General features: G+C 36.2%; 1 protein-coding gene across 1 annotated transcript in view; it reads left to right on the forward strand.

Annotated features, from left to right (window-relative positions):
- Positions 1–23,629, forward strand: part of LOC306875915 (polypeptide N-acetylgalactosaminyltransferase 13-like) — a gene marked incomplete at both ends in the record, with an annotated part of 92,841 nt that extends 69,212 nt beyond the window's left edge. The window contains 4 exons of the mRNA XM_079426728.1: positions 29–127; positions 267–401; positions 21,613–21,642; positions 23,444–23,629. Of these exons, the coding sequence (XP_079282854.1) occupies positions 29–127; positions 267–401; positions 21,613–21,642; positions 23,444–23,629 (450 nt within the window). The remainder of the gene's footprint in view (positions 1–28; positions 128–266; positions 402–21,612; positions 21,643–23,443) is intronic.
- Positions 23,630–26,731: the final 3,102 nt, after the last annotated feature.

A 26,731-nucleotide genomic window follows, 5' to 3' on the forward strand; every position in this document is an offset into this window, starting at 1 on the left:
CTCAGACTTTGTCCTTTTATGTTATTAGATCAGAAATGTTGAGACAAATCAGTGTGTGGATAACATGGGCCGTAAAGAGAATGAAAAGGTTGGCTTCTTCAACTGCCATGGAATGGGTGGCAACCAGGTAAGAAAGTTGTCAAATTAAAGGGTAACTGTTCAAATTAAATTAAATGTGACAAAACTAATAAAAAATCTACTAAACAGAATAGTTCGACCAAATATATATACAGTAATTATTTCCCATCTGATTAATCTGTTTGAAGGTGTTCTCATATACGGCTGACAAAGAGATTCGAACCGATGACCTGTGTCTGGATGCATCGCGGCTTAATGGACCTGTTGTTATGCTGAAGTGCCACCACATGAAAGGAAACCAGATGTTTGAGTACGATGCAGAGGTACATATCACACAGAAAATGTCACACATACCAACAACATCACTCTTGTACACCAACAAGTCAATGCAATAAAAACATCAAATTACACATAGGTTCCCTTACAAAAAAGAAGATACTTCAAGTGTGCTGTTAATACACTTAAAAAAAGTAGAAATAAGACTTTATATTTTAGTTCATATATGTTATACTATAGTTATTTTTAAAATACGGTATATACTAAAGTACACATGGTTTATACTAACAAGTGTACAGTCCTGAAAAGTCTAAGAATTTATACTCCTATAAATTAAGCCTTATACTCATACTTAATTTTTTGATCAAGATATACTTAAGAAATGTTTAATTTAGTTGTGTAAGTATACAAGTTGCGTTTACTCTATCAAATACTATGTTCTCACATATTGGCATCTTTGAGGTTGCACTCTAGCATATATTTTACATGCTATGTTATAAACTTATAGGTTTATAGTAACAAGTCAGCTTTGGAGTGACAACGAGTAACTTAGAGTAACTAGTACATAGGTAGAGCTAATTTTATTTTATTATTTTAATTTTTTCACACAGTGCTATTAACCCACACGGAAACAGAGAAACATTTGGCTTATTTTATAAACAGTTTTTTCAAGGTATGAGACCATTGTAACACATTTGATTCATATTGACTTCTAAATTTAAATCACAAATAATTATAATTAGTCAAATCAAATAAAAAGGAGCAAGTCTTTTTATGTAGTACATAAAACAAAGGTATAAATCCATTGGTATTGTACACAGTTCACTGAAAGTCTACTTAACTTTATCAAAATAATGAACTGTACATATGATGTTAAGTTTACTTAAAGAAAACAAGTAACGTTATATTTGCAGTATAAAGGTCACTGCACACTGACAGTGCGTTCACACCAAATGCGACTTGTGTGAATAAATGTTTAAAAAAAGATGTTTAGATGTTTAAAACTCAAATCTGCGGTTTATTTATAAAAACAGCGCCTATTTGAAAATGTGCTTAGCCGATTTCGGAGAAGTGAGCTCCAGGCGATCACCGGGCGCTCGTGTTCATGTATCCCGAAGAGAGGAGCATAACCTCGGCTAGTTCTTCTGACATTTGCCGCTAGCCAAAGTTCAGATTTTCAACTTGCACAATTCACGCCCAAAATGCTAAATTCGCATGTGTCATTCGCACGAATCGCATCATTCGCGCCGCCTCCAGTGTTGCCTTTTGATGGAAAGTAGCTGAAGCCAGTTCGAAAAGTCGCTAAATGTCGCCAGATGACGTCTTGCGCTAATTAGCATATTTATGACCTCATCGCGTCATATTGCCTTTTACATTTGTTTGTCTCTCTGTGCTCATACTGTATTTTTATGCAACTAAATTCTCAATACAACTGTTTTCCTTTATATATTTTACTGTTTATGTTGTCAGTCAACTGGATAAATATAAACATGACCAGCTCTCCCTCCTGAGAAGTTAGTCTGCACAAATATCCTAATACACACAAGATAAGACAAGACAATTCCTGTGCTGTGATTTCGGCTATATTTGCATGTAAAATTAGAGAAGCAACATAATATCTATTTGAACTGAACGTGCTGCTCCTCTCAGCCGCTCACTGAACAAAGCAGATGCAGGGAAAGAGGTGCGTGCGCGCTGACCTCGCGCCGTTGCGGCAGTACCAGCAATCACAGAGACTCGCTAAGGTTTGTCAAAGAAGTCGCTAGATTTGTCACTAGTCGCTTGTTTGGAAAAAAGTCGCTAAGGGGGTCTGAAAAGTCGCTACATCTAGCGACAAAGTCGCTAAGTTAGCAACACTGGCCGCTTCATTCGCGCGAATCGCGCCGCAGGATGTCTATTTGCGTCTTTGCCTTGACTTAACATGTAAATCACTCGCACTTAACGCTTCATTCGCGTCTGGTGTGAACACACCATTAGTCCGAAATTCTCGTCTGAAATTTCCGCATGCTAAAAAATAAATACGACCTCACGTTGTGTCAATCATGTTTGCACACTGCCTCCGAAACTTTCGTCCGTCAAAAAAAATAAAAAATAAAATCGGATCAGGTTCTCCGTGGCAGGTGTCGTTTTAAAAGTATACACATTCCTACTTGGATTGTAGGAATGGCCCGGATTGGCTAATCGGGAGCACCGGGAGGATTCCTGGTGGGCCGGTCTGTTTTCACTGGGTTGATATGGATGCTGTCCCTAGACTGCCTGCACTCATAGCATCCCCACTCTTTTTATCTATTATTTTCTCGCAGCCCTTATTATTATTTTCACCGGACCATATCAATAACAAATTGCCATTTAAGGAAGGCTTTAAGACCAAGCGGAATTCTCTGCCAGCTGCTCCTGCTTCACAGCGTGCGGGACTCGCGCTAACAGCAACCTGCACCGTCCGCATTTTGACTCTGCCAAATCAGTTTTGGCCAATGCAAACAACTTATTGATCATGAGACCAACATTTAGCAAGGCAGGACAACATTCAGTCTACCTGAGGGAAGACATCTTTCATTGAAAAACTGTTAAATAGAGAGATAGAATAGAGAGAGAGAGTGTGAGAAAGTGTACGGTTGCCGAGAGAGCTCAATGCACTGCAAATAGAAAAAAACACCTTCACATTAAGAAAACAACTTTCGTTAATTTGACAACACACATGTAAGTTTACAATGCTTGTAACAAAACCAAACAAAGAAACGCACTGCAAGTACAATATATGTGGTTGTATTGTGAGCATTTGCAGTGTGTTTCTTTATTTGTTTGTGTTGTGAACATTTCCACCACCTGGGGCCTGTACCATGAAGCCGGATTAGCTGGCTAGCCAGGTAAGTTTCAGTTTAGTTTGCACCAATCTTGGGTTTTAGGTACCATGAAAGTGGCTTGGCTTTTAGCTGCTTTCATTGCCATAGTAACTTACACTGCACAGCTAACCTGCTCCGGGACAGGTTATGTTCTGGGTTAGAGATCTCAAACTGAAATTGGACCAATCAGATATGAGCAAAGTGACATGTCTGAAACACAAAAAAAGTCACTCCCCTAGTTTCTCTTCCTACAAATTAAAGGTCACTATGAATGTACCTTAAAAAAAAATGCAACAAAATTGTCTGGCTTTATATTATAATTACAATTTACATATGATTTATGTAATTATAATATGATTTATATTATTATTACTCCATTACACACAATTCAATTTAACAATTATTATAAAGCATATATTTTAAATTAATATTAATATATACAGATCATATGTAATATAAATAAGGGGTAGAATCAATAGATAACACTTTAAAAATGGCTACATGTGACCTTACATGTTTGAGTCTCTATCAGTATATATTATCAATTATATAGAACTAACTTTACAAGTTTCACCTGTGACTGCAGTGATAGAGCAAAATAATTTCCTTAATTTGTCATCTTTCATGGACAGGTACTTCAGTGGAAATGCGTTTAAATTCCTCATATTCTTTAATCTCTTAACATTTAACAAAAGAGTTTTGTATCTCGCTGGCTCTCTCGCGAGAAGTGAATCACACTTGCTCTGTGTTGTGATTGGCTGTTCGCCGCTGATGTCACACATTCATGTGCACGCGCTCCATTACCTCAGGATTAAGCCTGAGTTGACAGAGAAAGTTGATGATCAGCTTCATGGTACCAACAAAGCCAGATTGGAGTGGTTTGGTTCTGTCAACTCAAAACTTATCCTATAACTCTGAATTTGTTAATCTACCATCATGGTACAGGCCCCTGCTGTCAAACTGATGAAGATGTTTTCTTGATTTGCTAATTCTTTTTCTATTTGCATGTGTCTTCTGAAGTTGCAGCGCGTTGAGCTCTCTCGGCCACCTTAAGAGAGAGAGAAACAAATACATAAAAAATAAATCTATTTCTAGTAGCCTATTCTTAAACTTAGACCTCATTATTAAAGTACAAATCCAAGCACCAGAAGCACCACACTTTTTTAATAAAAAAATATTCATTTTCATTCATTCAAAGGCTATAGTTGCAATAATATTTTAGTTCAAAACTTTAAGTGCCATTGTTTAAAAAAATAACGCTTTATTGATTGACGTTCCATAGACCTTCAGTTGTTATGCTTTTAAATTCCATGCCATTTGTAATTTCACAGTATTTTCACCTCCTAAATTACTACACTTGTGAAGTCACAGTTCTATAATGGTACAATTTACACAGGTCAATGACATTTTTTGTATGACATTAAAATTCTTTTTTAGAATAATTGTGATTATTTCTGAGATTATTACTTCTTCTTAACTGCAGGCAAACAGCCTACATTATGGTACAGTACAAATATTTGGAGCATCCCTTATTCTGCTCCTTATTTTCTTAAAGTATAAACACTTATTTTCTACAAGAATAAACAGTATTTCCTCAAAGAATAAAATATAAATAATCACAATTAATAAATTGTCCCTTATTTTCCATTTCTGAAGTTAATTGGCAACCCTAATGATGATGTAATTATCTGTTGACTTCCCTGACAGCTGCACCTAGCTCCAAAAAAAAGTCAGTTGTTGGAGATATGGGAGCAAAAAATAATAGACAAAAAAATGGATAATAGAGAGCACAAAGGAGGCACTGAAAAGGCCAGCACAAAAAAAAAAAGAAAAGTGGGCCGGTCTAAGGCTTGAAACTCCAGGGCTGAAAATTAGTCCCACTCTGGTCCTGTTCCTAGCTTAGGCTATTTGTAAATGAAATTCATCTCCAATCCTTCTGCTATCATTTCAGGTTTATCCACAGTTATTCAAATGCTAGAAAACAGCTCATTTTCCAAGTAAAAACCACCAAATAATGTTTACACGTAGTTACGTTATGATAGGCTACATAATATTCAGAGCATGGGGAGATGGGGGATTTCCCCGGGCCCTGTACCATGAAGCCAGTTTATCTGGCTAGCCAGGTAAGTTTCAGTTTAGTTTGCGCCAACTCTGGGTTTTAAAGGCCTTTAGGTACCATGAAAGTGGATTGGCTTTTAGCAGTGTTCATTGCCATAGTAACTTATGCTCCACAGCTAACCTGTTCCAGGGCAGGTTATGTTTTGGTTTAGAGATCTCAAACCAAAATTTGACCAATCAGCTTCAAGAAAAGTGACACATCTCTGACGCAATAAAGCCACTCCTCCAATTTCTCTAACCCCAAATTAGAGGACGCTACATAGTAAAACATTTTTTAAAGATCAAATCATCTGAATTTTAGAGATGATTATTTTTATAATTATTTTATACAATTATTATACCCTTAATCCATTACACAAGCCATCTTAGATTAATTCTAATTATTAAGCTTTTATTTTAAATTAATATAAACATATAGATAATATGCAATATAAATAATTTTAGAATCAATAGCATTAAACATGACTACATATAAGTTTGGATTTTTAAGTGTTTTTATAACTGTACATATTATCAACTCTATAAACTAACTTTACAACTTTTACTTGCACTTAAATAGTAAAATATTTTCTTTAAGTATTCCTCTTTCGTGGATCAATCATTTCATCTTGTTGAGTAATTGTTTAAATTCTACATATTGTTCAATCTTTTAATCTTTGGTGGTGAATTGCACTGACTCTCACAAGAAGTGAATCACAGTTTCAAGGCATGTGATTGGCTGCTCATTAATGATGTCACACTTTCACATGCACGCGCTCCATTAACTGATGATCAATCCTGAGTTGACAGAGAAAGTTGATGATCAGCTTCATGGTACCGGCAAAGCAGGATTGGACTGGTTTGGTTTTGTCAACTCAAAACAAATCCTGTAACCCTGAGTTTGTTCAGCCACCATCATGGTACAGGCCCCTGGTCTGTAAGTCTCTGCATCAACTGAATGATTTTTTTTTTTTTTATTCCCAGTTAATAGGAGTTAAAACTCCCACCCGGATGACAAGACCATGCAAAATACCAATAAATAAATAAAATATTTAAAACATTGCCAAGTAACGATGCAAACAACAATAAAATCACAGAAGGACTTATCCTGATGTTTGTTATTATTTCAAATTTTATATACATTTTTATAAACTTTTTTTTTTTATTATTATTTATTTACTAGTCTTTAACGTTGTCTATGACCAGATATGTTTTTAGTGGACTTTCAAAATTTGTTTTGCTTGAGAAAGCATGAAAATATACAGTTATGATGTTTTTTAAAATGATTTAGTCGAGTTAGTTTTGCATCAAACAAATAAGTTTCAGCAATTGAGATATGGCCGCAACAGCGCATTTTTCTGCTTACCTCGAGCATGAAATCTCGTGCAGGCCAGCAAATCACTGAGAACGCGCAACAATCCTGAAGAGTCATAAGGTGTGTTCGACTTCATGCAGCACCAAAAAAAACGATCGGTGGCTGATTTGAAGCAGTGCATGCTGGTTAGAATTATTATTTTTTTTTATTGCTGAAAACAAGAACATACAAAATACAGAATATCCACATAACACTTGAACAGACAACAACAAAATAAAACAGTAAATAACACAGAGAATAAAGGAAAAATAATAATTTAAAATAAATAAAATAACAAATGCAATAAAGGGCCATTGTTTCACATAAGATTCCCTACACGAGAACGTCCCTGCCTGAGAAGTGCAGAGCAAATTCTGACAGTCTTCACAGCTTTCTTATTATTAGACACTGAAATCAGATTAATATAATTCTCCATGTCTCTTAAAAAGACCACAAAGACAGGTTTACAATTTGAGAATTTGCATTTATGGATATAAAATTTAAAAAAAGTGTATAATAAAACAAATATTTTCTTTTGTGGGGTCTGAGTCAAAGTACCCAAATATAACATTTCTCATTTGTATAGAAAATTCTGGCAAACGCTTCACCTTAACAAAAGCACCCATATCATACCAAAACTCCTGAATGTATTGACATGACCAAAATAAGTGTTCCACTGTTTCATCAGCATTCAAACAAAAAGAGCATGCTAGCTCTACATCAGCTCTAAACTTTTGTATAAATTTCTTTACAGGATAAAACCTGTGGAGCAGTTTAAAAGACACTTCTTTCACCTTATTTGTGAGAAAGAATTTGTGCTGTAGTGACCATACTTTTTTCCAGTTCAGATTATCAAATAAATCATTCCAAAAAAAAGTTACACGTGGAGCAGAAATTAAATTCTCAAGAAATAATGATCTTATTTTATAGTTCTTGTTTCTTGATGCAGAAAAGAACTCCCGACCAACAGGAGTGTCACAGGGATTAGGAAAAGATGCAGTACCTGGTGAAGAGTACCTACAGTTTTTAAGAAACACAAAACAGAAGGAATGGCTCCCATAACTATAGCAAATTCTTTAGGAGTTACAGTTATTTGGTATTTTGAAAGAAATTCTGAATACCTGGGCAAAAGACCTTGATTGTTAAACAACTGCTGCACCAAAACCAAACCATTACTAAACCAGTTATCATAATACAGAGATTTGTTCTTAAACAAAATGTTCTTATTATTCCAAATAAAACACCTCTGTGGCGAATAATTGTGTTTATAAATTAAAGCCCATGCTAGAAGAACCTGTCGATGAAAGTTGGAGAGTTTAATTGGGAGTTTCGATATATCATAATTACACATTAAAAGAAAAGACCACCAAACTGTGAAAAGATAGAAGTTGGCTTAGATAGGTAATGCTTCAGCCAATTAATTTTAAATGTATTGTTAAGGGAATCAAAATCAATGAAATTAAGACCACCATTATAATAGACGTTTAATATGACTGATTTTCTTATATAATGAGTTTTGTTTTTCCATACAAATTTTATTAAGACATCATTAATTATTTTACATGTGGGCTTATCCACAAAGAGAGATTGAGCTGCGTATGCCAAACGAGACAGACCTTCTGCCTTGGTAAGCAGTGTTCTGCCTTTTAAAGACAAATCTCTTTGTAACCAGCAATTGCATCTTCTTTGTGTTTTTGCGATAATAGGTTTAAAGTTGGCTGAGCACCTATACTCATCTTTAGTTATTTGTATCCCAAGGTATGTTAAACTATTTTTGGCAGCAATACCCTCAATTGAGGCAACTGAGCAATTTTTAATTGACAGCAGTTCACACTTATTAATATTTAAATGTAATCCTGAAGCCTCAGAAAAAGGTCGGAGAATACTCAATGCTATGGGGATTTGTGAAGAATCATACAAAAATAAAGCAGTGTCATCTGCTAATTGGCTTATTATAATTTTATTGTTTCCAATTGTGATTCCCTTTAAATGGCTACTATTAATATGCATGCTGAGGAACTGTGTTGCAATTCAAAATAAATATGGGGAAACCGGACAACCTTGTCTAACTCCTCGATTTAAAAAGAATCTAGGTGACGTACTATTACTCAGTTTAATTGAGCTGTTTCCGTTTATGTATAGCATTTTAATCATTCTACAGAATGAATCGCCAAAGCCAATTTTTTCAAGAGCCTGAAATAAAAACGCGTCTTCCAATGTATCAAAAGCTTTGTAATAATCTAAAAAGAAAATAAAACCATCACTATTAATATAATCTGAGTAATCCATCATATCTAATACTACTCTAATATTAAAGGGCAGTCGTGGCCTAATGGATAGAGAGTTGGACTTGTAACCCGAAGGTCGTGGGTTCGAGTCTCAGGTCCGGCAGGGATTGTAGGTGGGGGGAGTGAATAACCAACACTCTCTCCACCCTCAATACCACGACTGAGGTGAGACACTTGAGCAAGGCACCGAACCCCCAACTGCTCCCTGGGTGCCACAGCAATGGCTGCCCACTGCTCCGGGTGTATGTTCACTACTGTGTGTACACTCGGATGGGTTAAATGCAGAGCACAAATTCCGAGTATGGGTCACCATACTTGGCCACACACCACTTCCCCTTCCCCTAGCCGTATGTTATTAGAAATGTATTTTCTGCATGAACCCTGTGTTTCGTGAATGATTCAAAACATGTTTTAATCTTTTTGCCAAGACTAAAGCTAATATTTTATAATCATTGTTCAGCAGTGTGACGCCAATTATCTATGAAGAGGGGATCTTTTTTCGATTTTGGAATAAGAGTAATTAGGCCTTGGCATAATGTTGCTGGAAGTTCTGTTTTCTCTAAACTTTCTTCATAAACTTTAAATAAAAAATTAGTTATAACGTGACTAAACAGCTTATAAAAGTTCATCTGTTCCAGGAGATTTGTTGGTTTTTAAAGAGTTAATAGCTTCCTCAATCTCTTTTAGTGTGATGAATGCATCACAAAAATGCTGATCTGAAATACTCAATTGTTTTATGTTAGATAACGTCTGAAAAAAAAATCATTCATATGTTTTGGGGTTTAATTTTGAAGTATATAAATTGCTGTAAAACTTGGCACAGAACTTTGCAATATTTCTTGAATCATTAGTAATATTGCCATCAACCATAAGTTTTTTTAATTTGGTTATTTTTAGATTGTTCTCTTTCCAGTCTAAAAAAATATGCAGAATTTTTTTCACCCTCCTCAATCCATTTCCTACGCGATCTAATAAATGCCCCTTCAGCTTTATGTTTATATAAGTTATCTAATGTGTGTTGTAAATCTGCCAATTCTGCTTTTTCAGAGTCAAGTAAACTATTTACATTTTTAGATAAGAGGTTTGTGATTCTACATATAACAATATTTTCATCTAGTTTTTTATTTTTTGCCAAATCACTACAAAATTTTCTAATATATTTACCAATTTCGTACTTCGTAAATTCCTAATAGCTACTGTATCTATTATATTCTCCTCTCTCGCTTTATTCCAGTTGTTTTGAATTATTTTAATAATTTTGTCTTTCACCTCATCATAAAGGAGACCTGAATTGTTAACCTTCCAGTAAGAGGAAAATCCACTCACATTATCAGAAGCTAGGAAGTGAGTATGAATAAAAATACTCTTGTGGTCAGATAATGGTGATGGCAAAATATTGGTAGATGTGTTGCATAATTCCTTAGAAGTCAGCCAAAAATCAATTTGAGACTGAGAAGAAAAAGAGTTGCTGCACCATGTGAAATTATTTTCAAGAGGATGTGACTCCCTCCAACTGTCTATTAAAGAAAATCTATGCATGAACATTTTTATATATAGACAATAATTATCCGGTGGTTTCGGGGGCCACCTATCAATACTGCTGTCTAAAACCACATTAAAATCGCCACCAAAAAAAAAAAGCATGGCATTTGGGTATTTAGTCAATAGATTTAACACTTGTTCCTCTAGACGGCTAATAAAGGCTTCATTTTCTTTTGGCTGGTTATAACCATAAACACAAACAAGAATACATATCAAATTTGAAGTTTCAACAACAAGGCAGACAAAATGTCCACTTAAATCACTTTTATGGAGTAAAATTTTCCCTTTAAACTTATTTTTTAATATGCATACACCTGCTGAATGTGTTGTGCCATGAGACATCCATAAGTCCAGGCCCCATTGTGATCTCCAGAAATTTAAGTCCTCTACAGATGAGTGACTCTCTTGCAGGAAACAAAAATCACGACTGAATTGTTTGAGATATAAAAAGATAGCTTTTTGTTTATTATGATTTCTCAGCACCTCTAGCATTTAAAGAAACAACGGATAAAGACATAAATTAGGAAACAAACAACAAAGGAAAAAAAAAAAAAAAGTCTTAAGTGCGCAAAATAGAAGTTTAATTATATCGAATTTTAACCAGTCAAATGAGCCTAAGAATGAGAACCACAACTCTGACAAGCAGGAAAAAGAGCTGAAATGCAGTATGAAAAGCATATTGCATTCTACTTGAAACAAAATTTGATAAACTTTTAAAAGTAAAATACCAGATAATTTAGGCCAACAAGAAACATGTTCTACAAACCCCAAAAGGACGATGATACCTCTGGGTTTGTTGTCGTTCAGCCGCTTACGACCCAGCCGATGAACAGTGTCCATGGCATCTGCGAGTTTATCCTTGGCATCTGGCAGAAGCTGCTGGCATACATCGACGATCTTTCCACGGACGTCCTCTCTCTCATTTTCAGGAACCCCTGTGAACTCTTAGATTCCATCGACGGGAGTAAGCCTCTGGTGAAGAAGTCGCTCCTCCTGTTGACGTGAATTGAGTTCAGCTCTTTTGGCTAATGACTCAGTCACCCTGAGTTTAACTTTTAGATCTTTAACCTCAGCACTCATAAAGTCAATAACATTTTATCCCAGAGATCTGCTTGGTGTTTTCGTTAATCGATTCTTACATACTTGAGATTCCACGCACATTTTCTCCTACCATCTTCTCTAGAGCATAGGATCGATTATTAATAAGCCTCGAAAGCTCCCCGAGTTGCGAAAGGATAGCAGATGTGTCACGACCCTCAGTTTTGCATTGTTTAGCGGCAGGACATTTACAAGGGGTTTCCGGAAGACAGGGAAGGAGACAGGGGAATTCTTCCTCACACATCTCAAATTCAACGGATTCAGTGTCTTGACTCAAGTAATTGTGCATATTTTCAGCCAAGGGATCTTGGTAGGCTTGACAAGCTGATTCATTAGCCGTTTTGATAGCATTAGTAGCGGTTTTAGGTCCATTCCGGTTCTTCCTTTTTTCAGATTTTCCCATTCTGGCAGTTAAAATTAAACGGTATAAATTATGAAGTCAAACTTCCAAACTGCATTCCCTGATAAAATAAACCATTGAGTTTGTGGAGCTCAACAGAACGTGACCGATCAGAGCGCCATCTTGGACCTCCACTGGTTAGGAAATTTGTCCGACTTGAACCGGCGCAGACGCCACGTTACTGTCACGTGTGGCATCAAAGTACTGCGAGAGCGTTTTCGAGAACAGCTGGCTCAATCAGCCAGCGCAGTTTTTCCAGAGCGACTGCAAGAGCGCTGATGACGACAGCTGTTTCACGATTGGCCAAATTCACCACATGACAACAATGATGTGTGTTTCTAACATCTTCATTTCCAATACAGCTCTCAAATCTTAGCTGCTGCTCTCGGCGATAGGTCTGTGCGGCGCTGCATGAAGTCGAACACACCTATAGCAACAGAGCGGAGGCACCAAAACTGCGGAGAATACGCTTACCCGGAAGCTTCTGTCGCTGACGTAGATTTATAGAAAATTACAGTTTTTTAAAATAAATAATTTGACATACTTATTCCCAATACTTTATTAAGCTTTAAGTCACATCTCAAATTATAAGGTATAATCATGTTTATATTAATTAGCCCATGAACTCATTCTCTCAGACGGCCTGGGTATGCGGCCCATTCGCAGTTTATATGGACGGAACGCCACTGATGTGTGTGTGTGTATATTGTGACGAGTCGGCTGCCTCCCCCCTTATTAGGCTTATTTGAGATGCGCCTTGCCTCGCCTGTAATTTAGTCGAGAGTAGGCGGCTGCAGTGAGGGGAGGAGGGAAAAAAGTGCAGGCAAGCCGGACACTTCCTGAATCTCGTTGTGTTGTTGGACTGCAAACGTCAGCAATGGAAGAGATCGCGTTCGCGCTCTTTATCGCACTTTGTGGATGCCTTTTATAATCAAAGCCATAATGAGAAATGAGGAGCACACAGATGCTGCACTAAATTTACACTGTTATCCCTAATTATGGGTTAAACATTTCAGAGTGTGATATGGCACAGCTGATTAACCTAATTATGTGTATCCTACTTAAGGGACAGTTTACCCCCCCCCCCCCCCCCCAAAAAAAATCTTTGGGTGAACTATCCCTTTTTTACATGAAACATATTCCATATAAATATATTACACAATTGTTTGTCACCTTAATGTAAATTTGAATTTCATGTTTAATGATTAGGAAAAGTGTGTACAGCAAATTATTATTCAAAATTAATATGAAACAAAAACGCATTTTAAATTAAGAAATTAGCATGCATGTGTGGGCTTTGTTTACTGCACTCCTGAAATAAGACATACCCAGATAAAGATCTCAGATAAAACACAAACATGAGGCCTAATTGCAAAACCAACACATTAGATGTAGCCTATGCATGCATGTATTGATGGATTGACTAATTTATTTAATGGAATAATGTTGTACAAAAATGTAAATGTACAAAATTAACACCAGCATACAATACATAAAGAGAAAATTACAACAAACAGGACTTCAAACCAAGAAAATAAAAATAAAAGGGTAAATAAATAAAGCACATGTCCTAATTACTAATAAATTACTATAGAAAAAGTAAATAGTATTAGGCTATAGCTAATGGACTTCTTAGGATTAAGGGGAAAAAATATCAGATGACATTCGCAGCCAATGAGCATTAAGCTGTGTCGTCAGCAAGTCGTTTCCCATGATGCTTTTGATCAGCGCAGTTGGTGGAGAGCAACTGCGCTCGACTGCAGAATCCGACACGTGCGCCTTGCGCTCGCGAGAGATTTTTGACATACGTCAGCATGACATCAGAGCAAGGCAGACCGCACTCGGACACATTTCTAACCGGCATGCATCTCGCGCTGATCACCGGTGATCGGTTCTGCGCAGATTTTGCTCATCTCAAACAAGCCTATTGTCATCACCACCCCGTCCCGTATTCGCCGCCCTTCACCAGGCTCTGGAGACCGGTCTCTTCCCTCGTGCATGCACGCTGGTGTCCTCGCGGGTCCAGGAAGGGAGCGTTGAGGGATTTCCTGCCGCCGCCAGAGACGCGAGCCGCCGGACCCACAGTCCAGATGACGCCGCACTCGTGATACGGCCGACGGGCCAGAATGCCGGGCCGTAGAGTCCCCCAGAAGTGCCGCGGCCAGCAGAGGACGAAGCCGCGAGCAGAAGCCGCCGCCCCTCGCGCCCCGGACCAGGAGGGGAGCGCGTGCGGCCACCGGACTCCGCCCCTTACCTGGACCCTTCCCTCCTGAACACTGCCCTCCTTCACAAGCCCCGCAGCACAACGAGGACACCAGATCCCTGTTTATTTTGGACACTTTTCCCCCTTTGGACACTTTATTTTAATATTTTTGTTTAATAAAAACCTCTCTGAGGCCTGACGCCACGCCCACTGTGTCTGTCGTTTGCTCCTCCCACCACTATATATATATATATATATATATATATATATATAAGCAATATACTCGGCCTGAATCACAGCCGTGCAATATACAGCCATATCGCACTTCTACTCGTGTGATATTGCATTTATACAACAGTTCGACGGCACGAGTGTGTAAATAAATTACAAACAACAACAAAGTGTCTTTAACAGCCCTCTTTTGTGCAGAACTACTTACTTCCACCACAGATTTAAATCTAAAGTTGACAGTTTAACAGCGGAGCCCAGGCCTCCATTACTAATTCCAAAACGTCATTTTACTTTACTTTACTTTATTGTTTATTTTTACAGGGACAATGCACAATTAAAAGTAATTGCACCAGAGTTAGCTAATAGCTAATTTACATCTGCTGTCCCTGGGCAGGTAAACAAATTATATAACATGCAATATTACATATGCACCACATAGAACATCACAATACATATATGCACAAAAGTAAAAAACAATATATATAAAAAAAAAAAAAACAAGTCATTAGTGGTTGCAGATTTGTTCTGATAGTATCCAGTGCTTAAGATTAGTTTTAAAAACTGTGTATCTGTCAATACTTCGAATGTTTGTAGATAAAGAATTCCATAACCTCACTACTCTAACCGAGAACGCTGTTTGACCAAAGGCAGTTTTTCTATACTGCGGTACTAAATCTCCCCTAGCAGATGCTCTTGTCCTACCGGCACTGCCGTTATGGGCCAGGCATCCCCTCAGAGGAGGGGGAGCAAGATTATGGATAATTTTGTACATCAGGCATACATCACTGTAAAATAAAAAATTATCAAAATTAAAAAAAAATTACTTTTTCAAAATGGTACAATAATGGTAATCCTCTGTTTTTTTGTCTAGCACTTTCAAAATGTGTTTATAAAGAGAGTACACAGGCTTAAGTGTGGTCACACCTGCCTGTGACCAGGTTGTTATACAATATGACAAATGAGGAAGAATCAAAGTATGTACAAAAAGTAGTGCAGCTGATTGAGACTGTTGATGCCTGATGTTTTTTTAATTATTTAAATTGAATTTAACATTATTTATAACCCTTCTTACTTGTTTTTCAAAAGACAGGTGTTGGTCAATTATTATTCCTAAATAATTGACGTGTCACACATTTGATTGCTTCACCATTGAGTACGATATCAGGATTCACAAGAGTTATTGTTTCGTGCAGTAAAATACATGCAAACTGTCTTGCTTACATTAAGGGACAAACAAGACTTATTTAACCAATTCAAGACTTCCACCATTGCAGATGTCAGTTTGCTTGCAACAAGTTCTTTAGTTCTTGCTTGAACAAAAAGCATAGTATCATCTGCATACATTAGAACATTAACACCTGGACATACTTGAGGGAGATCATTAATATAAATACTAAATAAAATGGGTCCTAAAATAGACCCTTGAGGAACCCCTATAGGACAGCTAGCAAAAGAAGAACACTTATCAACCACTCTTGTACATTGTTTCCTCTTAGTCAAATATGATCTCATCCAGGTCAAGGCAGTAGCAGATAAATTAAAATTCTGAAATTTGGAAATTAAACAGTTATAATTAACGGTGTCAAATGCCTTTGCAAGATCTAAAAACACAGCTCCAACAACACCACCTTTGTCAAGTTGACTTCTAATTTGTTCGACAAAAAAAACAATTAGCCATTTCTGTAGAATGATTCTTTCGAAACCCAAATTGCATTGGATGTAAATTTACTTCGCTTTCATTTAAATGAGAAACTAATTGATCACTAACTACCCTTTCTGCAATTTTCGATGCTATTGGAAGGATACTTATGGGTCTATAATTAAATGGAAAAGTCATATCACCCACTTTAAAGATAGGTATCACTACTGCCACCTTCCAGCAGGATGGAAAATAGGAGTTTGTTATTGACATATTTATCAGATGTGTTAGAGGTTTGCAGAGAGATGATTTATAAGTTTTAAAAAAAATTGTGCGTTGATATCATAAACATCTTTAGACCTAGAGCCTTTTAAATTATCAAATATTTTCATTACAGTAGATTCTGAAACATTTTCCATTGTGAAGACAGGAGTTTCATTGTTTATAGGTTCTAGTACTCCTGATCTAACACCAAATTTCCTGGCCAGACACTGTGCATAATTCAAAAAGAATGAGTTAAAAATTGTAGCTATTTGTTCTTTATCTTCTATTAATTTTGATTGGTCCTTTATAGACCTTTATCCCAATTTTGAACTGCTTTATTCTCCTTTGTAATTTTATCAATATTTTTCCATATTAATTTACTATTTCCTTTAGAATCATCAATTAATTTAATAAAATAATCAGCTTTGGCCTGCCTTAATTCTTTTACTACTTTATTTCGCAGATCCTGGAATTTTCTCTTATCATGTGGTAATTTAGATTTAAGAGCAGCTTTGAATGCCAAGTCTCTCTGCTTCATTAGCTTCCAGAGATATTCATTTAACCATGGCAAACGTATTTTATTTGAGTAAAAAACATTTTTACAAAATTCATTTTTAGTTTTATTAACTCTATCCATCATAGTATTCACGAGTTCACACTTACATATAATTTAAAGGGGTAAAGTTTAATGCGTATTTGGCGTGCTGTCCGGGGGGAGTGCTCCGAGCTCGGAGTTCGGCCCGAACCCAGAGTACTCCCCCCCTATGTAAGTGCTTAGGACTAGAAGCGTGGAGAAGGGGTGGTGGAGGGATGCTGCAAAACTGTCAATGGAATGAGGTGAGACTGCTGAGTGTATATATACACCTCTTACCATTGATTGCTGAGTGCTCTCCACTTGTGTTAATTATCTGAACGTGCTCCTCCCGAACTTTGTTAATAAAACATCATTTAAATGCTTCCTCTATTTCCCCAGACTGTAAAACATCATTCCAGTCCAGGTGCTTTAATTTCTCATCAAGTTGACCGACAAGTGATTTTGGTATAATATTAAAAAAGCTTTTGCCCTCTAATTTATAGAAAAATCGTTGTTTTGTCAACTTTCTTACAATTAAGGTCAAATTGTGGTCTGACATACCAGTTACCAAATTATAACATTTTGTAATTCTTTCAGGTTTATTACTAAAAATTAAATCTATCTGAGTTTGTGTTGATTGAGTAACCCTAGTTGGGCCAAGGATCATTTGTGTAAGATTATACTGATCTGATATACTTTTGAGTTGATGTCTCTTAACTTTTTCCATCCAATTTATATTAAAATCACCTAAAACAATTAATTCAGTTTTCGAACCGATTTCCTTTAATACGGATTTCAATTTGTCATAAAATATTTTTGTAGAATTAGGGGGTCGGTATAATCCAGCCACAGTAAAAGACATTTGGGGAGATAACACAATAGAAACAATAACACTTTCTAAGTCTTGCGTGGAATTAAGATGAACTTCAACACATTTAAAATGATTGCGAACATACAAAATAACTCCTCCTCCTCTACCTAATTTTCTATCTTTTCTAAAAACATGATACCCAGGTACAGAAAAAGCAGTCCTTAGTGATAACTCAGTTAGCCATGATTCCGAGAGAAAAAGAAAGTCCAAATTCGAATCCATCAGCAAACCTTCAGTTTGTTCAGTCTTTGATACAATACTTCTAATATTCAAATGTCCGCCGAGCAGTCCTTTGGGTTTTAGTCGTTTATCCCACAAGACTTTAGCCTGGTTTACTGGTTGAAAGAGTTCAAACTTCCTTTTAATCGTAATTCTACTCAAGTGTTATTTATGTATACAGCTGTTCGGGTTAAGAATAGTATTTTGCAGAATTGCAGTCTGACTTACAGATCGGTTGTCGCTTCTTTGATGTAATTCAGTGGCGTTTACAAGCTCAGGTGTATCCGGCAATGGCTTTCGTTCTACTTTGCAAACAGGTCCCGGATTTAAATGAACGTCACCTGCCAGGAAAATCGTAATTAGCAGGTAGCCGGTTAGCCTGTAACACGGGCTTGAAGATTTCATCATAGAGCGGCCGGGCAGCAGTTGGTAAATTAGCCCTTCCATTGCTCAGGATATTTGAATATGCAGCTTGATGACTCCACTGAGCGAAGACAACAAGGTCCACCCGCTCAGCACCGCCAGCTCGACCGGACCAGCAGCAACGGAGCGAAACCAGCAGGAGAGCAAAGATATAAATAATCATGCCGCCTCTGTACGCCATATTTCCATTAAATCCAATTCCAGTTATCGGTTTGAAGTTTGATTTGCAACAAAAACTATTCTTATTGAGATTAATCTTGTACTTGTATTTGGTTTTGACCGAGCAAACTCCCGCAGCACCTGCCGTAATGCGTGTCCGCTCCGCCATGTTGCCAAGACTCCAAGATTTTATAGTATTATTTTTATAGTAAGATCTTATAGTATTACTGTAGTAAAAGCTTGTATTATGTAGAGTGAAGTATTATGAGAGAGAGATGGACTGAATGACTGATTACCTGCATCTGATACAGCATCTCCTACAGACAATAAAACATACGTCTAAATGTCCACTGAGGAAAGCGTTATCTTTGTCATATCGCCATTTATCCTTTCATCTATTAAGCGTGATTTGTGATGACAGCACTGCTCACTTGTTAGCCGCGTCCTTGTTGAAAGTAAAAATAACTTGTTCACAAAAACGTTTATTTTTCAAAGTAAAAGTCTTTGAGTCATTCCACAAAACCGGTACGATTTGAGTCCCTCTGACCTTTTTAAGTGTATTTTATCTATTGGGTCACCAAAAACTATTTTTAAAATATTTTAGTATTAATTGAAATGTCTCCTTTAATAAGGTTTAAAAACATGTCATACGTTTTATCTATATATTAGAAATTATCTTGTTTTTTTTCAGTTGTCACCACCTATTTTGCCTTCTATGAAAGTGTACTTGGGATATGAATAATAAAATTAGAAAAAAGTCCATAAATTTTGCTATTCTCATAAATATCTATCTGTTGTTTTTTGCTGGTAGGTAATGTTTTTTTTCTAAGTAAATTCATGATTATTAATTAAAATCATATTATTTAGTTATGTACCTCAGTAACTCCTCAACCCCGTTACACAAATCATTCTCCCCCCATAAAAAGTAATGAACTGATCCTTATGTGACATCAATATTAGGAAGTGACATCATATAACTCTTCTGAACAATATTGTGAGCAGACATAGGCAAGTTACCACCTTATTTTATAACTATAACACAATTAATATTGTGATATTGTCATTGTCAAGCTTAACGACTCAACCCCTTTACATCAAATAAAGATTACATCATTAGAAAATGATTACTTGTGAAAATGATCTTTGACATTTTAACAAGATACATGATTTCTTAATATCATGCATAACATGTGCTCTCCTGTTATTCACTACATTTAGGGCAGGGGCCATTTTGAGCAAAAAAATCACAACCCCGTCACACTCAACCCCCGTTATTTATTTGATCATAACGGGGTTGTGAGATTGTGATGGGGTTGTGTTTTTAACACTTTGGTTCTGAAGTTATCCAGTAATTTAAATAAATTATTATATTTGATCAAGAATCTTATACCACATGCATATCTTGAATTTAGTAATGTCCATGTTAAAGCTGTGTGTGTGTTCTGCCTAGATTTTCACATCTCAGTGTTAAGTAAATTCTACAAATTATACCCCATAATAACAACATGAACGAAGTTTGTTTGAAATCTTTGCAAATTTATTAAAAATAAAAAGCAGAAGAAAATAATAATAATAAAAATAAAAAAAAAATCACGTTCAAATGTATTCACAAGCCTTCATACTTTGTTGAAGCACCTCTGGCAACAATTACAGCCTAAAGTCATTTTGAGTTTGATGCTACAAGCTTGGCACATCTATTTTTGGACGGTTTCTCCCATTCTCCTTTGCAAGACCTCTCAAGCTCCATCAGGTTGGATGGGGAGCATCGGTTTTCAGATCTCTCCAGAGTTGTTCAGTCGGTTTCAAGTCTGGGCTCTGGCTGGGCCACTCTAGAACATTCACAGAGTTGTTCCGTAGCAACTCCTTTGTTATCTTGGCTGTGGGCTTAGGGTTGTTCTGTTGGAAGGTGAACCTTCTGTCTAGTCTGAGATTCTGAATCATTAATGGCATTTCAATATTTTGGTGCACTCAGCTTTTTTCTACTCTGACGAGTCCCTTAGTGCTGCTGAAAAATACCCCCACAGCATGAGGCTGCTACCAGCACACTTTAATTTTGAGGTGGTACTTTGCAGGTGATGAGCAGAGCTGGTTTCCTTCAAACATGATGCTTGAAATTGAGGTTTATCAGACCAGAGAATCTTGCCTGAGGTAGTCTGAGGGTTCTTTAGGTGCTTTTTTACATTTACATTTATTCATTTAGCTGACGCTCTTATCCAAAGCGACTTACAATTGAGGTCGCACGCCTCTGGAGCAACTAGGGGTTAAGTGTCTTGCTCAGGGACACATTGGTGTCTCACAGTGGATTCGAACCCGGGTCTCTCACACCAAAGGCATGTGTCTTATCCACTGTGCCATCACCACCCCATTTATTATAAATTTAGCAAATCCCAAGTGTGTTTTTATGCGTCTTCACTGAGGAGAGGATTGAGTCTTGCCACATTGTCATAAGTCCCAGATCGGTGGAGTGTTGCAGTGATGATTGTCCTTCTGTAGGTTTCTCCTATCTCCAGGTATGATCACGGAGGTGGAGGAATATCAGGTTCTTGCTCACCAGTCTAACCAAGGCCTTCTCCATCAGTTGCTCAGTTTGGCCAGGAAGCCAGCGCTAGGAAGAGTCCTGGTTGTTTCAAACTTCTTCCATTAAGGGTAACAGAGACTACATGCTTCTGTGAACCTTCCATGCTGCAGAAATTTTTCCTGTACCCTTCCCCAGATCTGTGCCTCGATACAATCATGTTTCAGTTGTCTACATATATACTTGTGAATACTTATGTACATGTGATTTCTTTTGTTTTTTATTTTTTATAAATTAGCAAAGATTTCAAACAAACTTCTTTCACATTATCACATTAGACCTGCAGCTAGTTGAAAACCTCTGCTCTTAACCACCAGATGGTGCTGTATGTCACATTATTATCCACTTTCTGTATTTTTGGGATATCTTGTATTTCTTCCTTCTCTGGATATTGATCATCCTGGTGCAGTACTGTATATTTTATGTGCATTTACTGCCCTTGGAAACTGATGAACTATTCTTTCTGTACATATCTTAGTATGTTGGCAAATGGGAGTATGACTTTAAGGTAAGATCGTCTGAATTGTGTTTTGCTGTGTGTTGTTTGAATATTCTGGTAGAAGTGTTTGTGAAGTAGACTCCCACTGTAATTGAGTCACACTGTGAGTGGTTTAGAAACACAATTGCTTAAATACAGATATATTTGTAGGCCTGTGCTGGTAGAGATATGGCAAGGAGGAATATATTTGTTTACTATACAGCCCTATAACATTTCCACAAGCCTCTCCAGGCATCGGTTTTCAGTGACTATAACGTAATCAATATCTGAGATTCATTACAGCATTCTCAAGATATCAAGAAACACATACCACATACACCACATCTGAATAAAGAAGAAGCTTTAGAGATCCTTGGTGCTATTGATATTTCTGTTAATAAAACAGATTACACTTCTTTGACAGCTGGGTCGATTCTAGTGCTTATATTTACAAATAAATGAGTCATTTGATTTAAAAGAGGACATCACATTTGAGCCATAAGGGACCTTAGTGTTGAATCACAAAGAGGCTCGAGAAATCAGAAGCCGTCTAAAAATAGATCTCCGTCCCCTCGGTGGCTTTGATTTTAATGCTGGAAACAAACACGTATCCTGGGTTTGGTTTTCACCTCTCAGCTGTCTGTAATGCAGGGTATTGTATTTATTCTACCGCTTGGAGACTTGTGCTGCAGAACGTAATGAACAAAATATGAAGAAAGATGATACTGACAACATTTCGCATCCTAGAATCTCCCATCATTAAATTGTGGTTATTTTTCCCATTAATCCATGAGCTACTGGCAACCAGATAGACAGACATTTGTTTTAAAAAGAGCTCTCAGGTTTTTCACACTGCGTGTAAAAATTGATGATTTGGGTTTACCGAGATTGAGCCATTTGCTCAGTTTATGGCACTGTTTCCAATTAAATAGCTATTTTAGAAGGTAAAGAGACATTAATGCAGCATTGCTCCAACTAAGTCAGTCCCATTACAGTTTATTTATCTCATTACAAGACACAAGTGAACACAAACTACACATCCACGCTTATTCCCTGACATTCCAGCCCTACATTTATATTTCCACATCTGACCTTTTCCCGTGACCCCCATTAGTTTGTGCCCTTGTTTAGAGCCTCTGTGTGTACATATACTGTACAGTTGAGTCTGAGACCACATTGAAAATCTGGGATTCAAAATCCAAATTTAAACCTCGAAATAAACAAGTTAACATGGATCATCAGGCTTTGTCCATGTCAGCTCAAGTACTGCTGTCATTAATGCATTTTCATTTGAGGTCTCAATTTTATTTGCCTTTTGGACACTTAATTGCATGTTAATTGCAATTAAATAAAAAAAAGCATTCTAAAGGTCAGCTAACTGGATTTAATATAAATTTAAACTATAATTATTTTTTAAGTACATTTTCATACGTGATCTCATCATTATAACTTCTGTTGTCTTTGTAATATGGTTTAAAGTGGTTTAAAGAGTCTTTATGGTAAACTAAAATATACTTTAATGTAATTTCTATTGAAATGTGTATCTCATGTATTTGTAATACATTTGTAATTGCACATTAGTAATGATGAATTTAGTATTAAAATATATTGTCTTTAAATGTAATACTGCAACACTAACGTTAAAATTCTAATCAAGCATTTTACATGTGCTTTAATGTTTTAGTCAGACTTTAAAGAGAGTCTTCTTTAATGTCTACTTCTGTTAAAACAAAGATATATATAATGTAAAAGACTGGGGCACATTTTGACCTCCTTATCATCAATACCCATACCTGGTTTATTGTCATCATGTTTTCATGGAAACCATCAGAAACGCACCTTCCTGCACATCATCACCCAGTCGTGTCTGACCATCAGTCGGCTGGAGGATGGGACATATGGCCCAACAGTGGAGTACTGTGACAATAGCTCCCTTCAGGCCTGGATCCTCCGAAACTTCACCCGACAGGAGGTTTTTAAGAAGCTCTACTACAGCCCAACTGATTACTTTCTGTAACTACTACAACTTCCTGTTGATGGCAGGTCAGTTTTGAAAGTGCCATTAGCCCAATCTAAAATCAACCTGTAGAGGATGTAGGTAGTTATTAGAGCTGTCTTAGTGAATAGTGTGCTTTTCCCCATCACTGTAAAAAGTAATAAGTTGACATAACTTATAAAAATTGAGGAAACCTGTTGCCTTAAAATTATTAAGTAAATAATAATTAAAAACTTAACAATAAAAACTTGACAATTCACTTAACTTATTTATTTATTTGTTTTTTATTATAATGTACTGTATACTTAAAAATGTTAAGGAAAGGGTTTCCTCAATTGAGCTTTGGATATGTAAAGATGTCATACAAGGACTGGACACACGACATTCTCAGGAAATGGTGTATTATTTCATTTAACCCTCAAGCATCCTTCATGACAAGTTTGGGCAAAATCATTTAGACTAGATTCAGCAAAGTTAAGTGGTTGGAGAAAAAACAAAAACAATCAAACAAAAAAACTCTATTTGTCACACCCATAGGAAATAATTGTGAAATACTATAATTCAGAGCTTTTTTTGTTTTTCAATAAAAATCAATAAATCCTACACAATGCAGATCATACATACACATAATTGAGGGGGTGAGCCTATACAACATTCTCATTGTGGCAAACACACACAAACACATACAACTTTTTACAAAATTGTTAGAGGCTCATTCAAGCATTGAATGAGCCTATAACACAGCAGGTTTTTTTATTTTTTATTTTGTCGAATAAAAACAGTCACTCACACATACAAAACCAAAGAATTGAATGAGCCGGATCAAAATCACACACACTTCAAAGCCTGATCAAAGTCCTACTGCAAGATTTGTTGATGCTTCCAAACAAAACATGTCTGAAACATGCTACTTGTTAGGATTATTGTTTATTCTTACCCATTTTACCTTTTTGAGTTACTGAAATTTGATGTTGTTGTTTGTTTGTTAGAAATAAATGATTACTCTGTCTTCCATCTTTGTATAGCCTCACCCAACTCAAATGTTTTTTTTTTAATCAATTTTAACTTGTGATAAAATCTCAAATTGAACAGATTTAAGTTTGTTACAACAATGGTTTATTGATTTCAGCCTATATGCAGCTATTGATATTTTTGATATGTTGATATTTTTATGTCATGATATGTCACCAGATGTCACCAAATTCTTAGGTTTTGGCTGTCTGAACTTACTGGATTGATTGATGAAGTAAAAAATAATTAAATATAACATAAAAATAAGAATATTTTATGTAAAAATATGGTACATTTATAGGTAAATAAATAACAAAAACACCAAAAATCACACACAAAAGCATGAATTGGTCGTTTTTATTTGATTGAAGATCAATTTGATTGTGATATGACATTTATTTAAAAACATAAATTGGAAACACACATGAGACCTTCATGCCCACATTTGTCCAGGAAGGAAAAATTAAGGGATGCTATGGATGCTTGAGGGTTAAAAAGGTTACTGCTGAATCTTTTTCTACCAGACATTTGGGGACCAAAATAAGGAGATGTGTCCCAACCACTACTACTAAATAAATAGACAATATACATGAGTTTAAAGAATGTTAGCTGAAATAAATGTATTTAAAATAAAAATAAAAAATATGATACAAAAATAATACTGGACAGAGTTACATGTTCTTCATTAAAATTATGTATAATTTAAATATAACACAATTTATTTTATTTAAAAATAAAATCATGGGAAGACGCATAGAACACAAATTCCTTTTTGAGAATGAACCCCACATAGATTAATTTAATCTTAAATTGTGAAATAGTTTTGTGGTTATAGTATTTATTGAATGTGAGGCCTTTTGATGTGAAATTGGTTTATGCAGCTCAGATTGTGATGTGAGTCTACATTCAAGGCAGGTTTCCATGCATTTAGGAGCAATTATTGCTGACCTTTTGAGAGAAATAGGAGGGGACAGCAACTCAAAGACACACAAATGCAATAACAGACATCACAGGAGCTACTAGATATATAGCGCTATTTCAAGGACCTTCAGAACACCTTTTTGTCAAATTAAATTTCATTTGAAATGTGTTTTTATTACATAAACATTTTATGGTGAAATGAAAATTTACCGTTAGCCACCGTGGCCACCTCTTCTAGCTATTATTTAGCATCAGATAAGAGAAGGCGGTTTTACTTAAGCTTGATTATCTGTTCATGGTGGATTTAAATGGGCCTGTCTTTGTTTACAAGCTCTTTTGAAGTGATCTCATTGTGAAGGTTTCTTTCATGGCCTGGGCTTGTGGAGACGGACCCTTTGCATTAATACGCTCTCACGGCAGCTGCGCACAGCACAGACAGAATGAGGGGTTTTTATTGTCTAAACCCTGAATTTGAATGACCACTCCAGCATTTTTAATCTGCATTTTTTTTCGGCATATGTTTGGCCACCAATGCTTCATTAATGCCTGTGTCTTTATGTGTGTTTTTCACTCAGAGGTTTTTCATTTCATCAAGCATTAGCAAATGAATGATGGCAGTACAGTATAATCTTACACGTGGATACACACTATCTTCCAAAGGATACAACATTTATTGTTTTGAATTTCTGAATTCATATTCAGTTTACTGCCAAATATATCACACATTCATGCACAAATATATATATATATACATATATATACATATTACAGAGAGGTCAGGGTAGCTCATTTTACGAGCGTTGCCATGTTGCGGCACAGTAGCACTACTGCAAACAGGAACAAGTATAGAAATTTCCTGTATGCCGTTATTTGATCTGACTTTGATTTTCTGTTGATCATGAGCGGAACACACATTCATAGAGCGGAATATTGAGCGGCATGTCAAACCATGCAGTGACGAACCTGCACACTGAATATATTACTATATATACATTTTCAGCTAGTTTTATTCAGCCGTTTTTCTCTTTTGGCCGAATAAATGTGACAAGAAAGCCACTAAAAAAGAGCAGAAAAGTATAAATATTGCATTGATATAACTTATGAAAACGTAACTTTTATAACTTTTTAGAAAGAATAGTTGTTTGCTCTACTTTTTCTTTCTTTCTTTCTTTCTTTCTTTCTTTCTTTCTT

Source organism: Barbus barbus, assembly GCF_936440315.1.
Source record: "Barbus barbus genome assembly, chromosome: 10".
Lineage (NCBI taxonomy): Eukaryota > Metazoa > Chordata > Actinopteri > Cypriniformes > Cyprinidae > Barbus > Barbus barbus.